The sequence below is a fragment of the Harmonia axyridis genome, chromosome 5 (assembly GCF_914767665.1).
Source record: "Harmonia axyridis chromosome 5, icHarAxyr1.1, whole genome shotgun sequence".
In the NCBI taxonomy this organism is placed as follows: domain Eukaryota; kingdom Metazoa; phylum Arthropoda; class Insecta; order Coleoptera; family Coccinellidae; genus Harmonia; species Harmonia axyridis.
The window spans coordinates 33,850,265-33,877,605 of NC_059505.1; the positions used below are offsets into that span (position 1 = coordinate 33,850,265).

The 27,341-nt window shown below is 36.8% G+C and overlaps 1 protein-coding gene across 12 annotated transcripts in view; it reads right to left on the reverse strand.

Moving 5' to 3' along the window:
• LOC123680682 overlaps positions 1–27,341 on the reverse strand; it is a 194,503-nt gene that overhangs the window by 104,311 nt on the left and 62,851 nt on the right. For 11 of the 12 annotated variants that reach the window (XR_006747551.1, XR_006747552.1, XM_045618712.1 and 8 more), the window contains exon 2: positions 21,725–21,901. Coding sequence is in view for 10 of the 12 variants with exons in the window: in XM_045618712.1 (XP_045474668.1) it covers positions 21,725–21,824 (100 nt within the window). In the remaining 2 variants the exon portion in view is untranslated. Of the gene's footprint in view, positions 1–21,724; positions 21,902–25,493; positions 25,519–27,341 lie in introns of those variants that run through there. The other variant, XM_045618708.1, reaches the window with a different exon arrangement.

Below are 27,341 nucleotides of genomic sequence, written 5' to 3' on the forward strand. Positions count from 1 at the left end.
TTCAAATCAATTGCCGCTAGACAATGAGTATTTTTGATAATATTGTTAATTCAACTAATAAAGAATGTTACGCGTTACTTTATTAGCACACACAAAACTATTGTATTTTGTCCACCCTGTACCCATTGGAATCAACATGTGATACATTTTTGGAATCAGCTCAGCTAAAGTAATCGGAAAATTGAGACAAAATGGGGTGTTCCATTTAAAAAAAAATTACTCGAAAGTGATTCACCCTGTATATTAGACTATTATTTTGAAATGCGGTAAATTAAAATCAAAACTCGACATGTTTCAGGATTATTTCTTAAAATGGTCTGTTTAGATAAAAATGAATTTGTTCCATACTTTACGAACACAGTGTATGTAGTATATGGTATTTGCAAATTAATACATAGGCGCAAAACTATACTTCCGCCGTTTTTTTCCCGAAATTCGAAGCTTTATTGTGTGTTATACATTTATGATTCAAAGTATTGTCTATCGCTGGCCACTTCTTTCAACCATCTTCCGAGCAGCGTACAAATCTTTCGTTGAAAACACTGGTCATCTTTTGAAGCGATCCACAGATCGATCCAATTTTTACTTCTTCATAAGACCAGAAGTGCAGGTCAGCCAAGCCGTGTGCCATTGATCGAAACATCACTTGTCTCTCATTTTATTGTGGCCGTTTGTTTTTCAATGCTTGGCTCGAACGCATTAATTGCGTTCGATAACGATCGCCTGTGATTCTTCCAGTCGGTTTTAAGAACTCATGATACACTACCTCGAGCTGTGTCCCACCAAATACGGAGCATGACCTTGGAACCGCGAATATTCGGTTTGGCCGTCGACGTGGAAGCATGGCCGTGATATCCTCATGATTTTCTGCGCTTGGGATTATCGTAATAATTCCATTTTTCTCCAGTTACAATGCGATGCAGAAATCCCTTCCTTCTTTGCCTTGCAAGCAGCTGTTCATAAGTAAACAAACGCCGTTCAACATATCTCGGCTTCAATTTGTATGTTACCCAATTTCCTTGTTCCTGAATCATTCCCATGACTTTTAGGCGTTTTCAAATAGCTTGTTGCATTACTCCCAATGTTCCTGCCAATTCTTGTTGCGTTTGACATGAGTCTTGATCCAGTTATGCCTTCATTTCTGCGTATTCGAAAACTTTCTCTCTTTGCCATGCTGGTCTTCGAAACCACTCTCGGCACGTTCTTTCAATAATAGTGGCCCCACCTTAAGTATTTTAGAGCATTCCCAAGAATGGGGTGCATTGCAAAAAACAAAGAACTGAGTCCTAAGGTAAAGAGAAGAATAATGGAAAAGGATATGGAATGATAATCAAGCTTCGAGCAAAATTCCAAGCTAATCACATCATCAGAATCCAAGAGAATGATCTAAAAGAAATACCCAAGCACTTCTGTGACAACAGATCCGATTGGGATGGTAATTGAAAATGATTTATTCAGTTTTCAATAAGAATTATGAATGGTTGTTCCAGTTTCCTTCATTCTATTCGAATGTTCGCATCGTTTATTGAAAACAATGTATCCTTCTCTCGGTCAGAAGACTCAAGAGCCTCTGATACGGACATCATGAAGCAATCCAGATGTTTTCCATAATATAAACAAATAATTGTTCATAAGCTATCTGGTCCAAGTAATCCCAGATGCCACAACAACAATTGCAACTGCAGGCAATGGGATTCTGGCTTATTGGCCTTCATCCTCAATGCAGGATAGCGTCGATTATTTTCATGCGAGAGTAGCCTGAAACTAACAGATGCATTGTTTGCTCTAAGATCCCTCTAGAGAATTCACTGTCTACTCCAACAATAATAACACTTCATCCCTTTGCAGTAGCTTGAAATGGTAGTGATAAATCTAGATATGTGGAAATCTCTTGTTGAATAACTTGTATAGAACGAAATTTATTCGGTTCCTTGGAAAAATCTAAAATATTCAATATTCTACTGAAATAAAAGAAACCTAGGTAGTGAATGCAAAGCAAAATACTATGATACTCGACAATCCAGAAATTACTGGGAAATTTGGGGTGCATTGATATTGATTCAGGCGAATTGACGAGGTTGTGAATAAGCTAATTAAAGTTGATCAAAGACTAACCCAAATTGGAACTAATGTCTAATTATTGGTCAACTATAAGGCTATGTTTAACCCAATTAAATTTTTCAATGACAACAATTATGAACTTTTAGCTGAGAAGTTAGGAAACAATAAAAACACATTGAATAAGCAACAAATTTATTTCAACCTAAATAAAATAAATAAGAGAATGTGACAGAAAAGTGGGCAAGGTAACAAAAATACATAATCATTTTGTTTTTGTTCAGCTTCGATCTACTCATGAACTATCACTTTTGGGATATAATGGAGGAAAGCTGAAAAATTCAAAATGAAATAAGCAATAGTGCTAAAATTGTTTCAATATCTGTATCTATCGAAAAATTCTGAGGCTGTGGGGGGCAGATGTCAAATCTAGGACAAACTATTTTTTTTTTGTCTTATGAATTCGCTGAGACAGAATTGTCTATCGATGGTCACTTCTTTCAACCATCTTTCGAGCAGCGTACAAATTCCTCTTTGAAGAAACTGGTCATCTTTTGAAGCGATCCACGAATCGATCAATTTTTTTTACTTCTTCATAAGACCGGAAGTGCTGGTCAGCCAGGCCAAGTGCCATTGATCGGATCAAGTGGTAGCTTGCGGGATTAACGTCTGGAGAATACGGCGGATGGGGTAGGACTTTCCATTTCAATGTTTCCAAGTATGTCTTGGCCATGAGGTCGAGCATTTTCATGCTGTAGAATCACTTCATCATGTCTTTCGTTGTATTGCGACCGTTTGTCTTTCAATGATCGCCTCAAACGCACTAATTACGTTCGATGACGATCAGTTGATTTCAACAACTCATAATACCCTACTTCGAGCTGGTCCCACCAAATACTGAGCATGACATTGGAACCGTGAATATTCGGTTTAGTCGTCGACGTAGAAGCGTGGCCGGTATATCCCTATGATTTTCTGCGTTTGGAATTATCGTAATGAACCAATCTTTCGTCTCCAGTCACAATACGATTTAGAAATCCCTACCGACTTTGTTTTGCAAGCAGCTGTTCACAAGCAAACAATTGCCGCTCAACATATCTTGGCTTGATCTCATACGGCACCCAATTTCCTTGTCTCTGAATCATTCCCATGACTTTCAGTCGTTTAGAAATAGCTTGTTGTGTCACTCTCAAAGTTCTCAATTCCAATTCTTGTTGCGTTTGACACTACTCTTCCACCGCCATGTTAATTTTCGATGTCAAAATCACCGTTCTTGAAGTGATGAAACTACTCTCGACATGTTTTTTCGCTAATAGCGGCCTCACTATAGGTATTTGGGAGCATTCGATAAGCCTCAGCCGCCGTTTTCTTCTAATTGAAGCAGAGAATTGAAACCTCCCGCAAATTACGAGAATTTGGCTCGTATGTTGACATGTTTAATCAGGAATAAGTTCATGATGCATACTCAAATCGACTAATATTTCGATGGCGTTATGTTTACAAATACCTTAGCTTATTGTATGATATCTAAGATCTATTTATTTCGACTATCACTTACCGCTATAGAAATCTAATGCAAAACGGGGGAAGCAAAGTTGTACACCTAATATATTATTTTCGAAAATCCAAAGTTGTCACTAATAATATCTAGATAGTTTCGCGGACAGAATACAAAGAAAATTCAATGAAAACATACAAGTAATAATTCTAAAGAAATCCATTGAATTTAGGACTTCTACTCACGCCGACCACTGACACTTTCATTTCTTTTGATAGTAGCCCGCAACCATAACATAATATGGTTTGATGACTAAACTCTTTCTAAAGAGCCCACACCCTTTCATATTTGTTCGTAAAACATTTATTCACTCAATAAATACCATTTTATGTAAATTGAACATCACAACCAAAAAGGTTCGCCTGACCAGTACTCAACGCGTTACAGTTCAATTGTCATATAGAAATGCAACTTAACGTATTTTAATGGACCATCCGGAATCAAACTAATGCTAGTTCCGGTAGAAAGTGCATAAATATGTCGTCATATATCCAAACCTATCCTATCTGTCGATGGAAAGCTGTTAGGTGTAATTCCGCCAGTTTTCATTAGTTGGGATATTCCAAACGTCAGTTTTCAGAGCGTGTTCGTTCCTAATCTAGGTAAGCGATGTCATGGGTGATTTCGCTATTCGTGGATGTTATATACCGAAAAGTCAAACATAATTTGGCATCTCACAACGTCGGAGATTGAATGAGGTAGCCGAGAAATGCGAAGTTTTGGTTTGCCGGAGTCGACTAGAATGTACAGAATCGTAAGATGATCTGACGTTATATGAAATTGAAAATTTCATTAGGGACAGGCTGAGTTCTCGAGGGGACTCGACCCTGAAAGTTGACTCAAAGAATAAGCAAAATATATGACGTTTAATCAATAACTAATTCAATCAGATTTTTGGTGGAATATTAATGTGAGTGGTCGCACGAAATCTTAACACCCCGATTTTCCGATTTCAAAATGGAAATGTAAAAAATCTCTTGGACCTGTCAATTTCTGATTCCAGGGGGGAAAACATTTCCGCTTTTTTCATCCATGTAACTTCAATCCCTTAACAGTGGTGAGCACAATCCCTTGATTTTGAATAGGGATGAGGGGTATTGCGATAACTAATTTTGAAGATCGTATCCAGTACTCTCTGACCCTTAAATTTCGCTTCAAAATATCTATCGGGGATGAAATAACAACGAAAATAGTGAAAGAGGCAATGTGGAATTTATATCGAGAATAGTATCCTACAAATTTCAAATGTAGGTATTTATTAGTTATGTTGTTGAAGTTTTTTGGAAAAATGTAATAATTTCTTGCCTAAAAAAGTAGACGGACCATGTTTTTGATTTACCCACCTTACAGTATCGTGAATTTTTTAGAACGTTACAAGGGTGTCAAAGCGATTGTAAATTTGTAGTATAATTAAAATGGGGTATTCCGTACAAGAAAGTGTGGAATTGATAAAATTATTTTTAGGTATAACGGCTCTGCGGCTTAATTTAACGAACGACATCCTGGAAAGAATGAATCGGCTGCTTACGTTGTGTAACTGGTTGCCAAAGTTGACGCTACTGGTTTAGTCGGAAACAAAAAGAGGGTGCAAGAAAGAGACGAAGCGAGGTACGTGGCTGTCTTAGTTCATGTAGCAATGCATTCGATCTTCAGTGCTAGAAAATTGTCCGATGTATCTGGTGTTTCACTCAAAAAAATCCTTAAACAACATAATTTCCATTCTTTGGTATAAGGTACGATCAGTTCAGGCACTGCATGACTATGATCCCGATCGCCGACTACAGTTCTGTGAAGTGGTCAGTGAAATGAGTAACGGTAATCAAAACTACATGTTCGATGTTTGTTTTTCGGACGAGTGTTCATTTTACCTTAACCGGCATAACTATCGGTGTTGGTCAGATCCCCAAAAATTAAAAGTTTTGGGCGGGTATTTATGGAAATCACATAATCGGTCCTTTTTTATACCTGGTAATCTCACTGGCCAAATTTATTTAGATCTATTGGAGATCACTCTTTATCCAGCCCTCGTGCATGAGTATTAGAGAATGCGAAAGATCATCAAACGATCATTTTCCAACAAGATGGTACACAACCTCATTTCTTTCAACCTGTCAGTTCTCAGATGAAACCTTTCCTAACGCTTAGATTGGAAGGGGGGGGGGGGGACATATTGGGAGGCCGCTCAGATCACCCGATCCGGCTCCACTAAACTTTTTTTATGAGGTACTGGATGATTTGCGAACTCGAATCATTAATGACTGCCGTCAAATTACCCTTGAGTAACGTACGTGAACGGTTTCAGTAAAACTCACATTACTGCATGGAAGTGAAAGGTGCCCATTTTCAGTATTTATAAAACCTATCACAAAAGTAAGTACTCTTCTACTATTTTACCTATCATTTCGTTATCGAAGGAAATTTTGAAATGCGATTTCAGGATCACATAGTACTCGATAAGATCTTTGAAATGAAGTATCGCAATATCTCTCATCCGTATTCAAAATCAAGGGGTAGTACTCACCCCCGTTAGGGGATTGCAGTTGCGAAGAGCAGAAAAATTGTTCCCTAGCAAGTCAAAAATTGGCAGTTCCGAGCGATTTTCCACATTTTCATTTTAAAGCCGGAAAATCGAGGTGTTAAGTTTTCGTTGGATGACACATGTCTTATTGAATTTCACCTCACGTAATTCAAGATATTTCAAGCATAATACAAACATAAAAATGCAACACCAAGAAGGCGTTGGACTATTTGACCAAATTTGTCAGAAATATTTAACTAAATGACGCTGTAATTGATTGGAATTTCATTCAAAATAATACGATAGCATGGAAACTTTGAACTTAGTATGTTGTTATAATCGAAATTAGTATATGTATAAGTATTGTTTTTAATTTCCCGTAGTCGATATCAATAAGTTGATTCAAGTATTGTTTTTGGTTGCAATTTTTTTATGTTCTTCTTTGATTATGCCCAGAGTGCGACAACGTGAAAATTATTGACAACTGAATGAATTCTACAGAAATCACATTATTGGATTACATCGAGGTGGTTTTTCATTCAGAGAAATGGCTAATCGTCTTAACCTTGACCAATCCTCTGTACTCTGTAGTACGGTCTTATCAAGGATTGTCTAGAGAAGGCCAAGAACGTCGTAGACGAGTAAGTTGACACATGGATCCTCATCGATGATAGCACGTCATCAACAGCATGTGGGACATAATGAGTAGAAGACTGAAGCAATTAGCCAATCATCTCCAAACACTAAAGCTCTTCGGCAAAGATAACATATTTCCTGGGAGGCACTACTTCAGGAGGAAATAATCCATGCCAAGAAGAGTGAGAGAGTATCAAACTACTAGATTGTTCAATAAGTTTCGCGGCTCGTTCAATTTATGAATTCCATATCTGAAGTGAGAATATTGAAGGGTTGCAAAATACATTTCCACAGCTGTCATTACATCATCATTTGATGAAAAAAGCTTTCCCCGCAACAAATCTTTTTAGGTTTGGAAACAGATGGAAGTCGCTAGGGACCAAATCTGGTAAATACGGTCGATTCTCTAAGAATAAGAACTTAAATTCATGGATTTTAGCCATTGTCAAAATGCTCTGGTGACACGGTGCATTGTCCTGATGACAAAGATTTTTATTCTTGTGCAAACCAGGTCTTTTTGCTCAATTTTTTCTTTCAGCTAGTCTAAAAAGTTACAATAATATTCAGACTTTTTTGTTTTACCAGTTTTAAAGTGCTATACAAACAAAATTTCTTTCGCCACCCAAAAAACTGATGCTAGCACCTTCTTGGCCGATTTCTGGACACGAACTCGTTTCGGAGCCGAAGAACAAGGCTCACACCACTCTTCAGCCTCTTGTTTTCATTCAGAATCATGGTTATAGACCCAAGTCTTATCCATAGTGATGAATCAACACACAAAATTCACTTTATCCTCTCGAAAACGCTGAGTGTTGCTCAGAAAGTCCCATTCGAATGTGTTTTTGTTCTATTTGTAAGCCATTTTGCACACAGCTTTCTAAAATCCAATATTTCAGTCAAAATATAACTCACACTGCCCAGTGAGAAGCCTATAGGGATTTTACTCAGTCTCTTCCATTCACTGAACGATTTTCCAATACGATATCTTGTATTTTTTTTACAATTTTTGATGTTGTTGCTGTTTTTGGACGTCTTTGACGTGGATCATCTTCAAGGTTTGTACAACCACGTTCAAATTCAGCAACCCATCTTTCTACTGTACAAATTGAAGGCGAAGAGTCCTTAAACATTTTCAACATTCGTGCATAATTTCCTTTGCTTTTGAACCTTCCAAAAATAAAAATTCAACAACTGCAGCATAATTGATTCTCTCTATTGAAAAAAATACGGTGACTCGTAGATACTAAATGGCTGGTGAACAAAGGATGAATTAGCAGATTGAAATGAAACTTTCATATGAGGAATGTACCATCATAACAAAATCAAAAAAGAATAGTAGCAACGCTCTTATTACACACATCAATAATGAAAAATTCTTTTATCTTTTGTGTAATTTCTTTGAAATTCTGATTCTCTCTATTGCATTGTTTATGTCACTGAGTATATTTTGTTGATAAAGAGGTAAGCATCTTATTCTAATCATCACCAGACAATACGTACCTAGTCTCTTGTGTGTTCATAATCCATACAACTTCATAACCCTATTTATGGTTTACCAGGCTTCTAACAATATTTCCCAAACTAATCGGATTTTGAAAAGAGGTATTCAAGCTTCGCGAAAATCATACCAACATAAACGCCTCGAAAACCCCAGATAAATTGTCGTTCGTAGGTATAGTGAAGGTGAACGATTTCACTCTAATAATGGAAATGAATATTCATGGAAGGCTCGAAGTTTGATCGATCAGAAAACTTAATTAGCAAGTTGGTGCCTCGAATTTCTTCATCTATTGTAATACCATGGTTTTATGAACAGGCTAATTGAGGTGCTGTTGGAACCGGTTCGGTTTATTTAGAATTCTAAACACGTGCAGTATACTGGCCTATTTTGATTCTGATTTCCGCGGGAGGAGGTATCGAATAAATTTTCCCGCTAATTCTTGTAGAAATGAACCATTAGCGAGAAAATTACTTTTCCAGTTGGTGTTGAGAGGTAATGCTTCAGGATGTTTTCATTGGTCGGTATAAATAAGAGTACAACTTTGCTTTTGTTGTTTTTTTCCGAAATTCGACTTTTGTTTTGTAAAAACCTGGTTATACATTATACGATTATTATATTTTATTATGATTTTCCATCGCTGGCAAATATTTTTTCTATCTTTCGGCCAGCGTTCGAATCCCGCGTTGAAAAAACCGGTCATCTATTGAAGCGAATCACGAATCGATTCGATTTTTTTTATAATTTTTTTATCATGTCTCTCGTTGTATTGCCTCTGTTTGTTTTTCAATGCTCGGCTCAAAGGCATTAATTGCGTTCGATAACGATCGCCTGTGATTTTTTAAGTCGTATTTAACAACTCATGATACACTACGCTGAGCTGGTCCCATCAAATACTGAGCATGACCATGGAACCGTGAATATTCGATTTGGCCTTCGACGTGGAAGAATGGCCGGGATATCCCCATGATGTTCTGCGCTTGGGATTATCGTAATAAAACTATTTCTCGCCTCCAGTTTAAATGTGATGCAGAAATTCCTTTCGTCTTTGCCTTGTAAGCAGATTTTCACAAGCAAAAAAACGCCGTTCAACTTCTTTCGGCTTCAACTCGTACGACACCCAATTTACTTGTTTCTGAATCATTCCCAGGACTCTCAGGCTTTTTGAAATGGCTTGTTGAATCACTCACAATGATCCTGCCAAATCTTGTTGCGTTTCGAACCAGTCTTGATCTAGTATTGCCTTCAAATCTGCATCTTCGAAAACCTTCTCTCTTCCACTGCCATGCTAGTCTTCAATGTCAAAATCACCGTTCTTGAAGCTCTCGGCACTCTTGGCACGTTCTTTGACTAATAGTGGCCTTGCCATAAGTATTTCCCTGGAACACATTTTAACCGTTGTTGTCTATGGAGGAGAACCTGAATAGCACTCATGAAATCATTGCTTTGCTAGCCGAGTATATTCTCCACCAAAACTGTTTACCCATATCCTTTTTTTTTCAAATAACAACAAATCAATCGTCTCATAAGAGAAAAGAAGTGTTATGGCACTGGCAGTGCCTTCTGTGAGCTAGTCCAGTGACTTAATGAGTTAAACAGTTACGTAGTCTTCAAGGGCGCAATTGAAGCATAAATGATCGATTCATCCAAAGCTCCTGACGTCTTTACTTTCCTAATATTTGTTTATTGTGCAATGAATAAAATGTAAGCAAGAACAACAAGATTGAATCAATTTTAAAGGTAGGAGCTATGTAAAATACAAACGAGTATGAATCAAAATACGATAGATTTTCAGTTAATGAAGTTTTTTCTTTTAACATCCCTTTCCAACGTGTAAACCAAAGTCTCAACCTCTCATTCTATCGCCACCAAATCAATTCCCACCGTTAAAAAACCCTTTTCGACATTGAAATATAGATGACGCCACTTACAACCCAGCTAATTCCTCTTCTAGCTGTCGTCCTATATCAACCCTTACGGAAAAACATCCCAATAATACTCGGCGCACAATTGTCGACCCTGCATAAATCTTCGGCGGAAACAACTCGGAATCCTGGCTCGTGCTACTTGTTGCTCCGGCCAATCGATCGAAGTGTCGGACAATGGTTTATCGGAAAATAAAAGTATGTACATGCCCAGTTGACCTCCGTACGGGGAACTCGGTCACGCCAGCTTTTGTGTTGTTTTTTTCACGATATTCTTTTTCCGGGTAGATAATTCGAGCCCATTTGGGTGGAAAGGTCGATTAGGCTTTTCACCGGGTTGGATTTCAGGTAGGAAAACTTTGAAAGCGTTGGTAAATTAAACTAATTTTCGATGTAATTTGATTAGTTGTAGAATTGTTATAGGGGGTTTTACGGAAGTTTTGTTGTGGTGTTTGTCACGATTAAATGATTACTGTGTTTTTGAGTGTTCATTCACCGATCGAGAAAATATTACGTCATAGACCAAGAGCCTACGGCAGCAACACTTTCCTCATTCTATAGAAGCTGAAAGTTTTTCTGCACATGTCCCCTACATAGGTAAAGACGACTATAAAGTATGGGTTTGGCAAGGAACAAGTAGTAAAGGTTTCTCTTCCGAGGTCAGCACCTTGTCGAGGTGGGAGGGTTTGTAGTAACTAGTATCTAACCTGCTGTGAGGTGGACAGTGAAACTAAGTCTAACCAAAAAATGTGGCGTGGCTAATACCAGTCTGCTACATACCTTAACAATCCCAAGTTCCCCCAAAAACTACATTCCTGACAATACTCAGCCTACTCCTAAGAACATCCTTCAATCTCTACCCTTCCAAGCGACAGGTGATAGCAGAATGAGCGACACGAGACGAGAAGCAAAGCAGCCAGCCAGCAGAATCGACCAGACAGAAGTCATAAAGGTAGATAGAAATCATTGACAGGTCTAGCAGAATGAAACACGAGAGGTTGAGAGGGAAGCAAGAAGATGCCAACATTTGGCTGAGAGTATGAGGAAGAATAGGGGTTACTATGACTTTAATGCCCTAGAATCTTAAAAAACAAGGGTAACAAAAAACTATGTTAGATCTCTGCTCAACGCCGCTGCTCAAGGTCAAAATCACCTATTTCCTTAAAAAAACTGCCCTCCTGTAACTTCCTGGCACGAATTAAGGTGAATAATATGCTGTAGGGACTTAGAATTTGCTTTAGTCATGCCAGTTCGCAGATCAAATTTTTCAAAATTCCCTTTCCCTTTTTTTTCCCATTTTGAATAGAAAATTTAAATATTTGTACAGCAAAATAAATTATTTACAATTGCTGTACAACCGGAAGTACTTACGTTGCAGAATATTTCAAGTTAATGAAGGATTTCTAATATCATAATCTCAATTAACATAAATCAAAGAGTCTCAGTTCTACACAAACGTCTAATAGGTACATTTCCTGTATAACTAAAGTACTCAAGTTGCAGACTAATTCAACTTGATAAAGGATATTGAATATCATAATTTCAATCTTCAGAAATCAAAGAGTCTCAGTTCTCCAGAAACGTCTAATAGATGTAGTCTTGGTTAATCGATCGTCTAGAGGTATGATTCGATTACCTGGCCTTTCGTCTTTTTCTCCGTGACTTTGTTGGATTTGTAATAATTAAACTCTTTTCAATTATTTACATCTATTTACAAAGCTACACTTATACAGTACAAACTCAGTATTGAGAAGATCCTAATTACGTCTTAATTACAAGTTTCTCACTACGGTACTGAATTTCGTCTTTAACTTGTTTGTTGATTACTCGAAACGTCTTCGTTTATCACGTCTTCGTCGTACTTCAAGTTTTCGGTCATCTCGTCTTTGATTTGTTCGCGACTCGTCTTAATCTAGTCCGCGAACCGTCTTTACGTCTTAAGTTAAACTGTACGGTCTGTACCCGTCTTCGGTTTAGTTTGAACTGTGCTCTCTGCTGATTGGAACTACCCTCTCACGAGTATAGACCTTCCTTCTCTCGGTTTGACCACACCCTTAGGGGAAGGTACCATCCCCTAGTCCAATAAGGGCTTTTGCCCTACCGCCCACAAAAATCTTCGCGGATTCCTAGAAATCGAATATTCTAGAAGGACTAGAACCTGAGAAACAGATGTAACACATCTGGCACAACCGTCTTGTTCTCGAACTTTCCCAACCCCCGTAAATCTCTTAAGTTTTACAACCGACATGACACATTCTTCGACACCCCGAAGAATTACACATCCTTTTTACATTATGTACAATAACAATTCGTTCCCTGTAAATCGATTGAAACTGTCATGCCCTCGACACTAAAAGAAACTAATAGGTCTCCAAGCATCGGTTGACCATCTCAATTCGTTACAGGGAATAATAACTGGATCCTACATTGATACTCGAAATTTGGACACTCTGTATGTTGTAACACAGAATGTCAGCGTTATTCTTACAAGCATAATCTCAACAGCGTAATTCGTCGAAATGAAATTCTTTTATTTTCATTAAAACCAGTAGAAAAAGGTCGATGTTTGTTCCGGCCTCTTGCTCACCTCCAGTCAAGGCATTCATTCACTCAGTCCTTGAATGCAACAAAAAATTCCGAGAATTTTTCACCGAACTCCCTAAATAACGTAGAAGAATAAAATAGACTCGGATCTTCCCTTTTCACTGGAAAACTCCCATCGACTCTCCCCCAAATGCCACGTTATAAATTACGAAAGAAGCGAACGAGACACGGAATGTTCTTTCATTTATCACATTTTGAATAGAAAATTTAGCACGAAACATCAGAGTCGATGAAATCAGGGAATGTAGGAGGAATGCGCACGTTCATTTTCTATTATTTATTGGAAATCTATTGGAATTTCGGAGAGGAGCGCTTTTCCAGTAATTTTCAATTTCAGCGTGTTCCTATGTTACTCTGGAATTGGGATGAAATATGATAAACTTGTTCTAGGAGTCGGGGTGCATCGGTTTAGAATTTCTAGGTTAGGGAAAACACGGTAGGATTAATCGTAGAACAGTGGTGTGAGGTATTGAACAACGATGGAATTTCGTGGAAAATTCGACTTTATTCGTCGACATAATCGCCTTTTCTGCAAAAAGATTCGCTTTTGTTCTCAGAATAGACTTCAACTTCAGCAATCTATCACTTCTTCATTAGATCAAAATTTCTTTCCCTAGAGCATTCTTTTGAGGTCTGCATAAGATGCAGGTGTGTGCACTGATTAGATTTTCATAATTCAGGCGACTCGGCTCGGCATGAGTTACTTTTCACTCTTTTTTCTTGAGATGGCGCTATTCAAAAAATTGACCAATCAACGGCAGGGCCGGAGTTAGGGGCGAAACAGTAAATCGAACGTTTCAGGTGCCTCTATTTGAGGGGCGCCAATTCGACCCATTTTGCTGGCCGCCGTTTCATAATACATCCTTGATTCCGTGTTTTGAGGTTTTTTTTTAATACTGCACTCAATCGTTCTGAAACCATATGTAATATGTTGATTGATTGTTGATTATCTCACCTCTTTGTCAAGATAATCAATGACAGGGCGTTTATAAATGATTGTCGCATCGCAGTTACCTTTGAATTATTTTTTGTTACTCCTCATTAAAAGTTCCAACTGTATATCATATAATTTTGAATTGTCATGGAATTGACAGCCAAGATAATTGTATTGTTAATTCCAAAGATGTTGCTAACTCGCATTTGAAAAATTTGTGGTTATGTTTGTCATGAGCACAGATTCTGTGGCTTGAATCAAAAATGTGGCAAAACAAGGGACTAGTTTAGTGATGTTGATAATACTATATTTGATACGATAGAATTAAAATATAGAGCAAAACAGATAAATCTGTGAAAAAAATTTGAAAATCCATCAATAAATGACTGAGAAATAGATTATTTAAATTTACGTATTTTAGCGCGGAACGTCTTTGGTCTGTGACGTCACGGCTCTTGCCTGTGATCGCTACACCATAAATTACGTTTAAATACTTAGCCGCGCTAAGGCTCTCGCGCCGTTTGTAGTTGTACAGTGTAGTTTTAACTCGAGTTTTGTTTTGTATGTCACCATAATGGAAGAAGGCTTCGTGAAAGGACAAAGTGACAATTTGCCTAAAATAGATATATTCGCAGTGATGGAGTTTTTTCTTCAAATCAATCTTATGTCAGTGCAGAAATAAAAGGAGTTAAACTTTTCAAGTAAGTATCTACTTTTGAGTTTGCTTCATCATGGTTCAACTTATAACGATGATTTATTCAAAAAACGTTTCATAAACAGTTTGTAGTTGAGTACTGGTTGTTGAAGTGTATCAATGGCAAAACATATTTATGTGAGGAGTAAAAGGTAAAAAGAGAAAAAAGTAATTTATATGTATGTATATAGTAAGTTATTTCAGCCATCGTGTAACGAACAAAACACGACACGAACGGCACAAGTGATTGTACACCAATGAATTCGTAAGCACTCTGCGAATACCAGTCGTCTAGTGTGTGACGTCACGACACTTACACGTACTATGAAATTATTCTTCCAAGCGCAACTTCAAAGTACCATAACTTTTTCATTTCTAGAGATATTTCAATCATTCTTCCACATTTTTGTATCATTTTACTTAAATTTTTAGAATTAATCCTTAACAAAAAAATGAAAACTAGTCCATTCAAAGGAAACTCCGATGTTTCAATCATATACAGAGACCCTGTACCATGCACGTCCGAGAATGCGAATGCGATATTCTGTGGCCAGCTGATGTTTGCCATTTTGGTCGCTCTGGATGGCTTTCACCAACTGATTTCCATTCAGCTGACCCTCTCTTTGGATCAGAGTGTAGTGATGAAACGATGTTTCATTCACTGTCTCAGCATTGGGAGTCGACGATGCGTTATCGCTGTTGATCAGATGTGAGCAAGCGCGACAGCCATTTCGAGCAAAGCTTTGACATGGACAAATGTTCATGCAAAATAGTATAGATGCACTGCAATCTGATACCTTCAGCTTCACCGATATCTCTCGCTACTCCGATTTACTATCGCTCAAAACCAATTTGTGGGCTTTTTGATGTTTTCTGAAACAACTGCTGAATTCGGGTAACCAGAGAGTTTCACTATCGTCGTTTTAACCGTCGATAGAGCAGAGTCAGCAATATTATCAAACCATTGCTTTGCTGGCACAGTGCAATACACTTATCCATTTTTCAAACTACAACAATTGTAGCGTCACTTTACCTTCAATATTTCGATAGAGTTTGAAACGTTTGAGGTTTGTTTATGGTTCCAGGTGAGTGTAAGGCCTATTGAATAAGTTATCGTCAGATGGTTGTGACCAATTCGACAAAAATTTCAAGGGCACAGTAGACTTTAATTCGAATTCGAATTATTCTCCTATATTGCTGACATATCTATAACGGTCCCGTCTTTCTTTCTCATATTCATCTTTAAGTATCAACGTCAATTCTTCTGAGCTCTTATGTTCATTCAAATCGTATTCTCGTTCGCAGCAAAAATCCATAAATATTCCCCAAATATAATCGTGACTGTATGTTGTATTTTAGGAAATTTTGCTTTGATTGATTTGATTTATACATTGTTATACATACGCATTGCCAAAATGTGACGTTCTAAAATTTATTTGGAATGAAGTTGTCAAACTCAATCATGTTGTCATAGTCATAGTGATTGATAATTGCACTGAATGCAATTATCAGTGTGATGTTGACATGATTGGGTGAAATTGTTTCATACAACACAAAATGACAAAATTGTATTGGTTGTCAGAACTGTCAAAAATTTTTCATTAGAAAGTTAGTTGTGTTCCCCCAATCTCACACGCTAAATAAGTTAGTTGTTCCTAAAATTTAAAAATACGTATGTATGTAGGATCCAATTATTGTTCCCTGTAAATAATTGCGATGGTCAACCGGATGCTTGGAGACCTATTAGTTTCTTTTAGTGTCGAGGGCATGACAGTTTCAATTGATTTACAGGGAACGAATTGTTATTGTACATATAATGTAAAAAGTATATGTAATTCTTCGGGGTGTCGAAGAATGTGTCATGTCGGTTGTAAAACTTAAGGGATCTACTGGGGTTGGGAAAGTTCGAGAACAAGACGGTTGTACCAGATGTGTTACATCTGTTTATCAGGTTCTAGTCCTTCTAAGAATATTCGATTCCAGGAATCCGCGAAGATCTTTGGGGGCGGTACGGCAAAAGCTCTTATTGGACTAGGGGATGGTACCTTCCCCTAAGGGTGTGGTCGAACCGAGAGAAGGGAGGTCTATATTCGGGAGAGGGTAGTTCCAATCGGCAGAGAGCACAGTTCAAATTAAGCCGAAGACGAGTCAAGTTCGGGCGGTCAACTTAAGACGTAAGACGAAAAAACGTTTCGCGGACTAGATTAAGACGAGTCGCGAACAAGTTAAAGACGAGACGACCGAAAACTTGAAGTACGACGAAGACGTGATAATCCAAGACGTTTCGAGTAATCAACAAACGAGTTGAAGACGAAATTTAGTACCGTAGTGAGAAACTTGTAATTAAGACGTAATTAAGATCTTCTCAATACTGAGTTTGTACTGTATAATTGTGGCTTTGTAAATAGATGTAAATAATTCAAAAGAGTTTAATTATTATAAATCCAACAAAGTCACGGAGAAAAAGACGAAAGGCCAGGTAATCGAATCATACCTCTAGACGATCGATTAGCCAAGCCTACATGTATACGTAACATATGTAGTAAAATAATATGTAAATGGTCTTATTTCAAGAATAATCTGAATATTATATTATAGAAGAATTATTGTCGGATGGACGTGTGTGGATTGCTTTCCTGGAAATTACACGAATTACACAGTTTATAGTTCGAAATAAAACTTAAAAAATCGTACAGAAGAGGCTGATATCCCGGAGAGTGCAGTGTCGTCTGTTTTGTTTTTCGATCGTTGAGTTTTCGGGATTTATTTCCTTATTATTTGGACTGAAATAAGGAACGGTGAAGCGAATTCAGTTTTTTGTGACAATCGGAATATGTGTTGAATGCGATGTTCATACGGAGACTTAACGTGCGGTTGATGGCAGCCTAAAGCCCACCATGGAATGCACGAAGTGCAGCAAAGCGGGGACCGCGAGATCTCCTCTGGTTGCTTGTGATGGATGTCCTACAAAGTTCTGTAAGTCATGTTCGGGGTTGCACCCCTCTGAGATTGCAGTCCTGGAAATTAAGGGTAAGCGTCTTATGAAATTTTATTGCCCGGGATGCCTTAAGGGAGAAACGTTTGAATTGTTGAAAAATACCATTGAAGATAAAAACACCATTATAAAAAGCAAAGAAAAAGTAATAGAACTTCTGGAGCAAAACCTGGAGAAAACTAAACAAGAGTTGATGAACATGTCAGTTGACAACACAAGAAGATATTCAGAGGTTTTGACTTCCATCAAGCCTTTGGAAGAAATCAATAATAGGAGCAATGTTCCTCTGATAATTTGTAAACCAAAATCAGACCAAGATGTTATGAAAACTAAACAGGATCTCATAACAAAATTAAAAATCAATGCAAAACCAATCGGTATAAACTCGCTGAAAATAAAAAGTGGAGGAACGGTCTTGCTCAAATGTAACTCCGAAAAATCACACAAAGAATTGAGGAAGGAACTCGTAGAAAACATGAGTGATAAATATGATATAAAGGAAACAAAACTACGGCTACCTGAAGTATTTATTTCAAACATTGAAAACGACATAAAAGCTGATGAAGTCATAGAATCGATAAAGAATCAAAATGATTTCTTTAGCAAGGGTGATCAAATTGAGATAGCCGTGCTGAAACCAAATAAGAAAAAAACAGCTCAAAATTGTGTATTACGTTGCAATGGAACGGCCTTCAAGAAAATGATTCACATAGGCAAAGTTTATATAGGTCTGAGACGTTGCGAAATAAATGAGAATGTTACAGTCACTAGATGTTACAAGTGCCTCAAATTCAACCATAAGTCGAAGGACTGCAAATACACTGGACCAGACAAGTGTTCCTTTTGTGTCGATAGTCATCATTATACTAAATGCAAATCTCAGGAGAGGACATGTATTAATTGCGTCGAGAGCAATAGAAAATACGGAACTAGTTACCCGACATCACACTCTGCTCTAGATAAGGACTGCGAACTATTCAAGCAACAAATGGATAAACAGAAGGAACGTACGGACTACAAAACACTAAACATTACAGTTGAATAGTGGAGCGATATTTTCGAGAACATGAAAAGGAAGTAGAGAATTTCAGAACCCAATGCGTGCAGGATGTATATCAACTGAATCGTTTGAGTGATCAGATGGATGGCTCTATTTTCAAGGTTTTTCACTTGAATATACGCAGCGTAAATAAAAACTTAGATGAACTGAAAATTGTTCTTCGACAAATTGATAGGAGCTATGATGTGATAGTACTAACCGAGACTTGGCAGTTAATGAACCCCGAAATATTCAGTATGCCACAATACGATTTAATATATAATAGTGGAGAAATTAATCAAAACGATGGAGTTATAGTTTATATAAAATCATGTATACAATACAAGTTTATTTTGGAGGATGTAGGCGGTCTGAAATTCATTATTTTCGATATCTTATATCAACAGAAAAACATAAAATTAACAGCTGCATATAGACCGCATACAGTCTCCAAAGATGTTTTCAATGATTGTCTTGTTTCACTGTTCAATAAGCATAAACACGATAAGGATATAAACATATTTCTTGGCGACACAAACATAGATCTCCTGGCATATTCGATTGAGCATGAACATTACATGAATATACTGTGTGAGCAAGGTTTCGTCCCCACCATAGACGCGGTCACTAGACAAAAAAGCGGAAGCTGTTTGGACCATATATTCTTGAAAACACTAGGTATTAACGAAGTGAGGGTGACACCCATTGTTTTAGAAATTGATTTAACTGATCATTATCCAGTAATGCTATATGTAGAAACGGAAAAATCGGAACAACGCCCACGTTTGACTAAATCAAAAAAATATATCGATTACACAAATTTAGAAATGGATTTGACCAATGAATCTTGGGTGAATATTTATTCAGCACCGAACGTGAGCGAGGCTACGGGAAGATTTATCGAAACGTTTACATACTTGACAGACAAAAACTCAAGACGAATAATCAAAAAAAATATTAAACGAAAGGAATGGATAACTGAAGGCATAATAAAATCAATTAACGAGAAAAATAGTATGTATAAAAAAATCAAATCGGAAAAATTTATGGACGAGAATCTCAATGAGAAATATAAGAGATATAAAAAACATTTAGAAAAATTAATTAAAATCGCTAAAATAAATTATTATGAAAACGAAATACAAAAACATAAAAATGACCCCCAACAGTTGTGGAGGGTCATAACAGATAAAAAACTCAATCAGCAACAGATTTCCTCAATTATGCAAGATAATGTTACATTAACGGAAAGAACTAAAATAGCGGAAACTTTTAACACGTATTTTACTAGCATAGGCACACAACTGGCAAATGAAATAAAAAAGAAAAAAACAAAATTTAATAATTCAGAATCATCTAACCAACTCAAGTTAAATTTTGATCCTTGTGATGAGCAAGAGATATTGAAAGTAATAGAGTCACTAAAAGCGAATAAATCTCCAGGTATTGATGGTATCCAAGTGACACTACTTAAGAGAATTGCCAAAAGTATAGTCGCTCCCCTTAGGTTTCTAGTGAATTTCTCTATGCGGACGGGTATGTTTCCGGTTTCTTTAAAAACAACACTTATAAAACCAATACACAAAGCAGGAGATAAATCGTCCGTAAATAATTATCGCCCAATATCACTAGTATCAAATATCTCAAAAATATTTGAAAGAATAATACATAATAGAGTCACGAAGTTTCTGGAAGGGTGCAAAATTTTGAGTGAGAGGCAGTTCGGTTTTAGGGTCGGGAAATCCACACAGGATGCTATAGCGGCACTAACAGGTGAAATATATAGATGTCTGGATATGTCGAGACCATGTCTGGGTGTGTTCGTGGATTTAGCCAAAGCCTTCGACACGGTCAGTCATGACGGATTGCTTGACACTCTGGAGTGCATGGGTGTCGAGGGTAGTCCACTCAACTGGTTTAGAAGCTATCTGATAGGTAGAAAGCAATGTGTCCAAGTTGGAGAATCGATAAGCTCACTATCAGACATACATTATGGAGTGCCTCAAGGAACAGTATTGGGCCCTGTTCTTTTTAATATTTACATTAACTCGATGTTTTCATTGCGCACCAGAGGGAAACTATTTGCATTTGCGGACGATACTGCGGTATTTTATGAGGGAGATAGCTGGGAACAACTAAAGAGTATGGTAGAAATGGACTTCAAAGACATAATTCAGTTTCTTAATTATAGGGTTTTAACAATAAACAAGCAGAAAACAAAATTTATGCTATTTTCCAATAGCTCAACTGTGTTGCCTGAGTATAGAACGTTAAATGTTGAGGATGACTTCACAATTCATTCAGCAGATCATATAAAATATCTAGGTGTAATATTGGACCCATATTTGAGATGGAATTTTCAAGTCGATAACGTTGTGAAGAAAATTCGGAAAATGATACCTAGATTCAGGTTTTTTAGGGAATTCTGTAACCCTCAGTTGTTGAGAACATTGTACTTGGTTTTGGTTCAACCCCTTTTGGTATATGGCCTACTTGGATGGGGAGGGGTAGTGAAACATTATTTACTTAAGCTCGAGGTAACACAGAAATGGTTGTTAAAGATAATATACAATAAACCATATCGCTATCCGAGTGAAAAACTGTTCCAAGAATCTGCTGTTATGAATCTTCGACAGCTGTATATGCTCGTGCTTGCTGTGCATCAATTTAAAAACATTTCGTCCGCGGAATTTAACGAGCATTTGCATGGAACGCGACACAGAGGACGAATGATTTTAATACCTAGAACAATGAAAACCATAGGACAACGATCGCACACATTTTTATCCCCTCGAGTGTACAATTACATACCAGCGTGTATTAAAGCAAGTAATAGCTTAAAAATTTTCAAATTAAAATTGAAAACGTGGATAGGAAACTTAAGTTCTCAAGAAGTTACGAATTTGTTGGATATTAAGAACTCGTATGTCCATACCTGAAATGTTGGGGGGAACCTTGGTCACAACAGCGGATTAATTGCATATTGGGCTCCTGATGCCTTGTAATGTGGTGTTAATAAAATGTTGTGTATATAGTCTATTAGATATTTGAGTGTATATATATTGTGTACATGAAGAGTAGAACAAATAATTTCAATGTAGATGCCTCAAACAAGGTGCCTACGCACCTTCGAGGTAAAGAATAGTTTATTGATTTACCTTTGTATCCATATTTAGGTTGAATTGTACTCAAATATGTTTGATATAAGATACTGTACTCTGAAAAATGTTTTAATTTTGCTCAATAAACTTATAATAATACTAACCTGTCTTAACAAGCTTGAAGGTGACTGCATTGTGGGCTTTAAGATGTTCATTGTGACAGGGGTGGGTGAGATCCTTCAGGACTGAATCATTTGTTGCCATTTTTACCGGGTACGTTCACGTTAACCTTCTTGGTAGTTGGCGAATTGATTTTCTTGTCTTTATTCAGGTCAGGTCTCCTGAAAATGAAAAAGGTGAAAATTCCATTCGGCGAACAAAAAAAAACTTTGAATAAAAAAGGATACAAATATTTTTTTTCCTCGAAACAACATGAAAAAATTTCAATACAAAAATGTGCCAGTTATAAAACGCCTCATCATCAAAAAGATGTCAGAAATTCTCAGAATGAAACCCAGATTTCTGATACCTCTGGAAACAACTTCATTCATGTGATGTTCAAATAATAACTTATTCGAATCCAAATATATTCCCAGGTCCTATAGTACCTTACAATATTGACATTTTTAGTGAATGTTACGTATTTGCAATTATTGTCAACATTCAAAGGCATGTAGTGCAGAAAGCAAAATTCGTAAAATTTGTGTAAGTCATCATGAAACTTCCGGACATCATTTGAATTTCTCAAAGCAAAATATATTTAAATGCCATCCTCGTTTGCAAATCACGTGAAGGAAACAATTGCAGATATTATTGATATATAATGATGAAAAGAAGTGGTCCCAATTGAGAACCTTGAGGCACTCCGTATTCAATATTTCACGGTGAGAATCAATGATTTCTGTAGGTATTGAAAGAAGAAAGATATCGGTATATTTGAACTAGTCATAAAAGTTGAAATTGTTAAAACCAATCAAGAAGAAGAAACACCAGAAGTCTTAGGAATCATTTCGAGGGAACAAATAATCAAATCTTCCAGTATTTCGAAGGAAACACAAACAAACCTACACGCCTAATACCGAAGATCCTAACTTAACATAAGTTGAATAACTCGACGAAAATTTTCGGAAGTAACATTCCTGCAGACAATTCTCTAATAGCAGAAATGTGTAGCACTCGAAAGCTCCCTTTTTGTAAAAAAAAAGAAACGGGTACAATCCATCTCTCTCCAACAAAGCAAAGTGTTCATTCTGAGGAACGACTTCAATTCGAAGTCGTTTAACAAAGTATGACGAGGGAATTTGCAAATTTCAAATAACGAAAAATGGTAGTCGTCGCGGGAATTCCTTAATTACAATACACTCCCAATTTAATTAAAGAAACAGAAAAAAAATACCGAAAATTTGCTTCCGTTTCCGCTTTTATGATTGTATTTCACGAAGCGAATATTCCTCTCATGGGGGTTTGAAGAGATGAAGAGCAATAAACTTTAGGTATATTTGATATTTCAGTGGGTGTTTTAATTGAAATATTTCACTTCTGAAGTCTTCAATCCAATCCCTATTGCGCGTTCTTTCTATTTCCTTTTAATATTCGTTTTATTTGCTCAAAGGAAAAATGTGTAGTTGTTATTACTGATAAAATTATAAAATTTATACATTCTGTGGTGCTGGAAGGTAACATTGATGCTTCGAAGGAAAATATAGCTATCTGAAATTTCGTTTCAGTTATTAGTATTTGAGTGCTCGTTCATCATTCAACAATTGCACTTTTGGATACCACATAATTATATAGGTATAGGTACCTTGTGATCCCAAGGGTGCAATTGACTCATTTTTCTTGAAATTATTGTGATGCTATCAGCAAAAAATCTTGCAAGAGGCTTGATAGTGTTATTTCATTATACGTGCAAAATTTGAACTAGGTCGATCTGTTATCAGTGAAATGTTGTTTTTTGCAATGTTCTTCTAAATTTTTCATGGTTCTAATAACGCTGTAATGTAGGTCAAATTCCAATGTCAGGGGCGATATCTTCAGAAGGTATCAATTGGAATTCATTGTTGAATTGCCAATAATTTGTTATTATGTCGTTAATGATTATTTATAAACTACATTCCGTTATTAATAACTATGCATATGAGCTGATGCTGATGCAGGCAGATCAATTGAGAGCGTAAGAGAGTTCTAGATTTGGTTTTATGGTTCTTCACAAGATAACTTTTGTATCTGGTGTTAATGTACAATTTGGTGATTCTGTGGCTCATTTTTAGCCTTCATGTACTTATACGATTAGATTGGAATCTGGGTAGAACATCACAAGACTATCGACACATTTTCAATAAGAGGTTTCATTTTCATATAAAAAATAACGAGTAAATTTCAAAGAAAAATCAATGGATGTCCATTTAATTCAACGAAGGAAGGGATGCCATGAACGAAAGAAAACGATATCAGCCGAATGGCCACCACGGGATTTTTTTCATGAGATTTTCTGTAGCCGTGGGGGTCACGGCTACGGTTGCAGGACCATAACCTTTTCATGAAATTTTCCATGACCAATTCGCTCATTTGTGGATGTGTGTCCTTGAGCACTTTTTGAATTTCATCTTTGAGGTTTTGAATTGGGAAATAACAAGACCAGAAAAATTTTTCTGCAAAATTTCGATTGTTTCGTTGTGAAATGCCTAATTCCTAAGATCGACGAGGAATCGACCAACCTGTATTGTCGTCAACACTATAGTCAGCAGCAATATTCTTAGTTATTTTTGAGCGACGCGAACGGTTTCGATTCTTCCCATCACTTACTTGTCCCATCAGCACAAATTATATGTTTTACTATTAGTGTCCGAGGAGGTGCTTCACAACGACATAAAATGCTTTAGTTGTACGAACTGCGAATGCAGAATTCTCACCATTTTTGTAGTGAATTTTAAAAATTTCAATGCGGTGTTGAAGCGTGTATCTTTTCATTTTTGGTAATGACGTAGTTTTCACCTCGGTTTTTACTTGTCGAATGTCAACAGAAGACAGCTTCAGAAGTGACAGTTGCCTGGAAAGCGGACTAGAAAACACTTTACAAGCAAAATCTGAAATTAATCGGGTTTGTATAAACAAAAAATATTGAGTTTTGTTTTCCAATGTTAATCTTGAATTTTTAATGCTACTGATGACAAAGTAATACTTGAAATCTGAATTCCGTCGGTTTCATGTTCACGGAAATAATACATAGTATCTTTTCGATCTTCTCATGAAATTTTCATTGGTTCTGGTCATGCGATCAAAAGATCGCATAAATGAAAAAAATCTGCAATTTTGATTCGAATTCCATCTCAAGCAATGAATAGATAGGTACCTAACTTCAGTGACATCAAAATTGATGAACAAAAGTATTCGTAAAAGAATTTTCGAATCAGTTGTCAATTGTCTAATTTCCAATCGAATGAACGATCAGTCAAAATTTGAAATGATGATTTTTCGTCTGAAAATAATTAAGAGAATATATATAAATTGGCAATACACACAATTTTTAATTCCGGAAGTTGTTTCGGAAACAACTTTTTCCGGAAGTATTATAATGTCACGAGATCATAGACAATAATCGATTATATACCGATTCACGAGACGTAGTTCGCGAAACATCACGAGAGCGCAGTTCGAGTGGAATTTTGCGAACTACGTCGAGTGAAGTTCATATAATCGAAATATATTGTCTATCTCGAGTTGATATATAAAATTTGATTTTGAGAGAAGAGCTTCCTCAACTTTCAGCGTTCTTGGTAGCTCATTGATTAGAGTGCTGGACTCGTAATTTGGAGGTTGCGGGTTCGATTCCCGCTCGGGGAGTTAATTTTTTTCGATCATGCAAAAGTTTATGACTTGGGGTCCTTACTCTTCTGCAACTATTTTCAAGTGATATAATCCAGAAATACTCACAGCATTCACCTCCACAAATATCTCTACATTCCGTTCATTCCACCAGAAGTACCACAGAGCACAATAAGAGCCACATTACACGACGTAAACAGTTTTTAAACAAGAATGCGGGAATCTCTTCTGCGAATTTCTATTCCCGATAATTGAATTAGCAAGATCGCGTGAATCACAGCACCTAATCGTCGTCCATTAATGCAACAACTGGATTGAAATGAAACTAATCCGGGCACAGTTTGTGAGATTCTTCCGAATCCAATTTGTTGGGGAGTGAATGATTGGATTAATTCATACAGATGTTGAAGTTTCGGATAATCTTCATGTTATATGTGAAAATTTATAAGGCTTCACTAAAGTCGAGTGGTTCAAAATTGGGTGTACAGGGTGACCAGGAATGATAAACATACACTTCTCTGGTCTGCAAGGGTGTAATTGGTGCATGAAAGTCAAAGAAAGAAGAAGAAAAGTTATCAGCTACTCATCAGGCAGTTTGTTATTCCGTGGCATCTACTGAAAGTTTTATTGGTTGTTGATCGTGTTTTCTGTTTCGTGCTTTCTGTTCGTGTTTTTCTGTTGAGTAAATTGTACGGTTGCACAGTACTTAAATGGACAGTTACATAGTTGGCTAGTTCGTCATTTTCTGTACGGGGAGTAGAAATTTTGTTGTAACGAAAAACTAATGAGGGAGTTAGATTAGATTCTATGGAAAAATTTGCTTCAAAAATGTTTTGTTTCTATCAAGAAGGTGATGTTATGATGATCTACATAAGTATACCGTAGGTATATTTCATTTTCTTTACGAACATATGGTTTTCGTGGAACATTTTTTAATTTCGAATGTTAATCCCAATTATTCATTACTTTCGACAATTCAGTCTTTTTCGAAGATTCAACTACACAAATGACATTGAGAAGATTTCTTCAGCCTACAGCCTGAGCTGCAATAAATTGGTTCAAAATCTGAATAGTTATATGAACGTGTATCTCAGTGCTTATTCTGATTTTTCCAGTCTTTCCCGACTCCATCAAATCAATTAAATTACCATCAAACCAACACGTTTTAAACATAACATGGAAATAACATTCAACTTTGATCTTTCCGAATACCGCGAACCAACAAAATTTGTAACAGATATTAAACGACAGATTCGCTATGCGGTTGTTGGTTGTGATTAGCAATAAAACCAACTAAATTAGTACTCAAACAATGAACTCATCGGAAAACTGCCACTACAAACATCAACCATGATTAAATTGAATTAGTTGAACACTGGATTTATGAATTTGGCAGGAGAGCATACTCAACCCAATTTCATTACATTTGAAATTTATGATTTACTATTGAATCAATTAAACAGGGCAACAGATATTTTCAACTATTCCTGATGGTTAATTTTTGGCAACAGAATCTGACATAGCCCGCAGATGTTGCCTATCGAATATAGTTTTTTAGATTTGCTTTATTCTGTATTTTTTTCAACATATTTCACGTTATCATTGCCATAACTGTTATCAGATGAAAAAAAAACACATGTGGGTTCGAATATTCACTAAAAACTCATATAGTTACATAGGCATACAGTTCTGCTTCCGCTGTTTCTTCTGAAATTCGAGGCTTTATTGTAAAAAACTGGTTATACATTTATGATTTGAAGTATTGTCCATCGCTGGCCACTACTTTCTCCCATATTTCGGTAGCGTACGAATCTCATTGGAAAAACTGGTCATCTTATGAAGCGATCCACGAATCGATCCAATTTTTTACTTCTTCATAAGTCCGGAAGTGCTGGTCAGCTAGGCCGTGAGCCATTGACCGAAAGAAGTGATAGTCCGAGTGAGCAACGTCTGAAG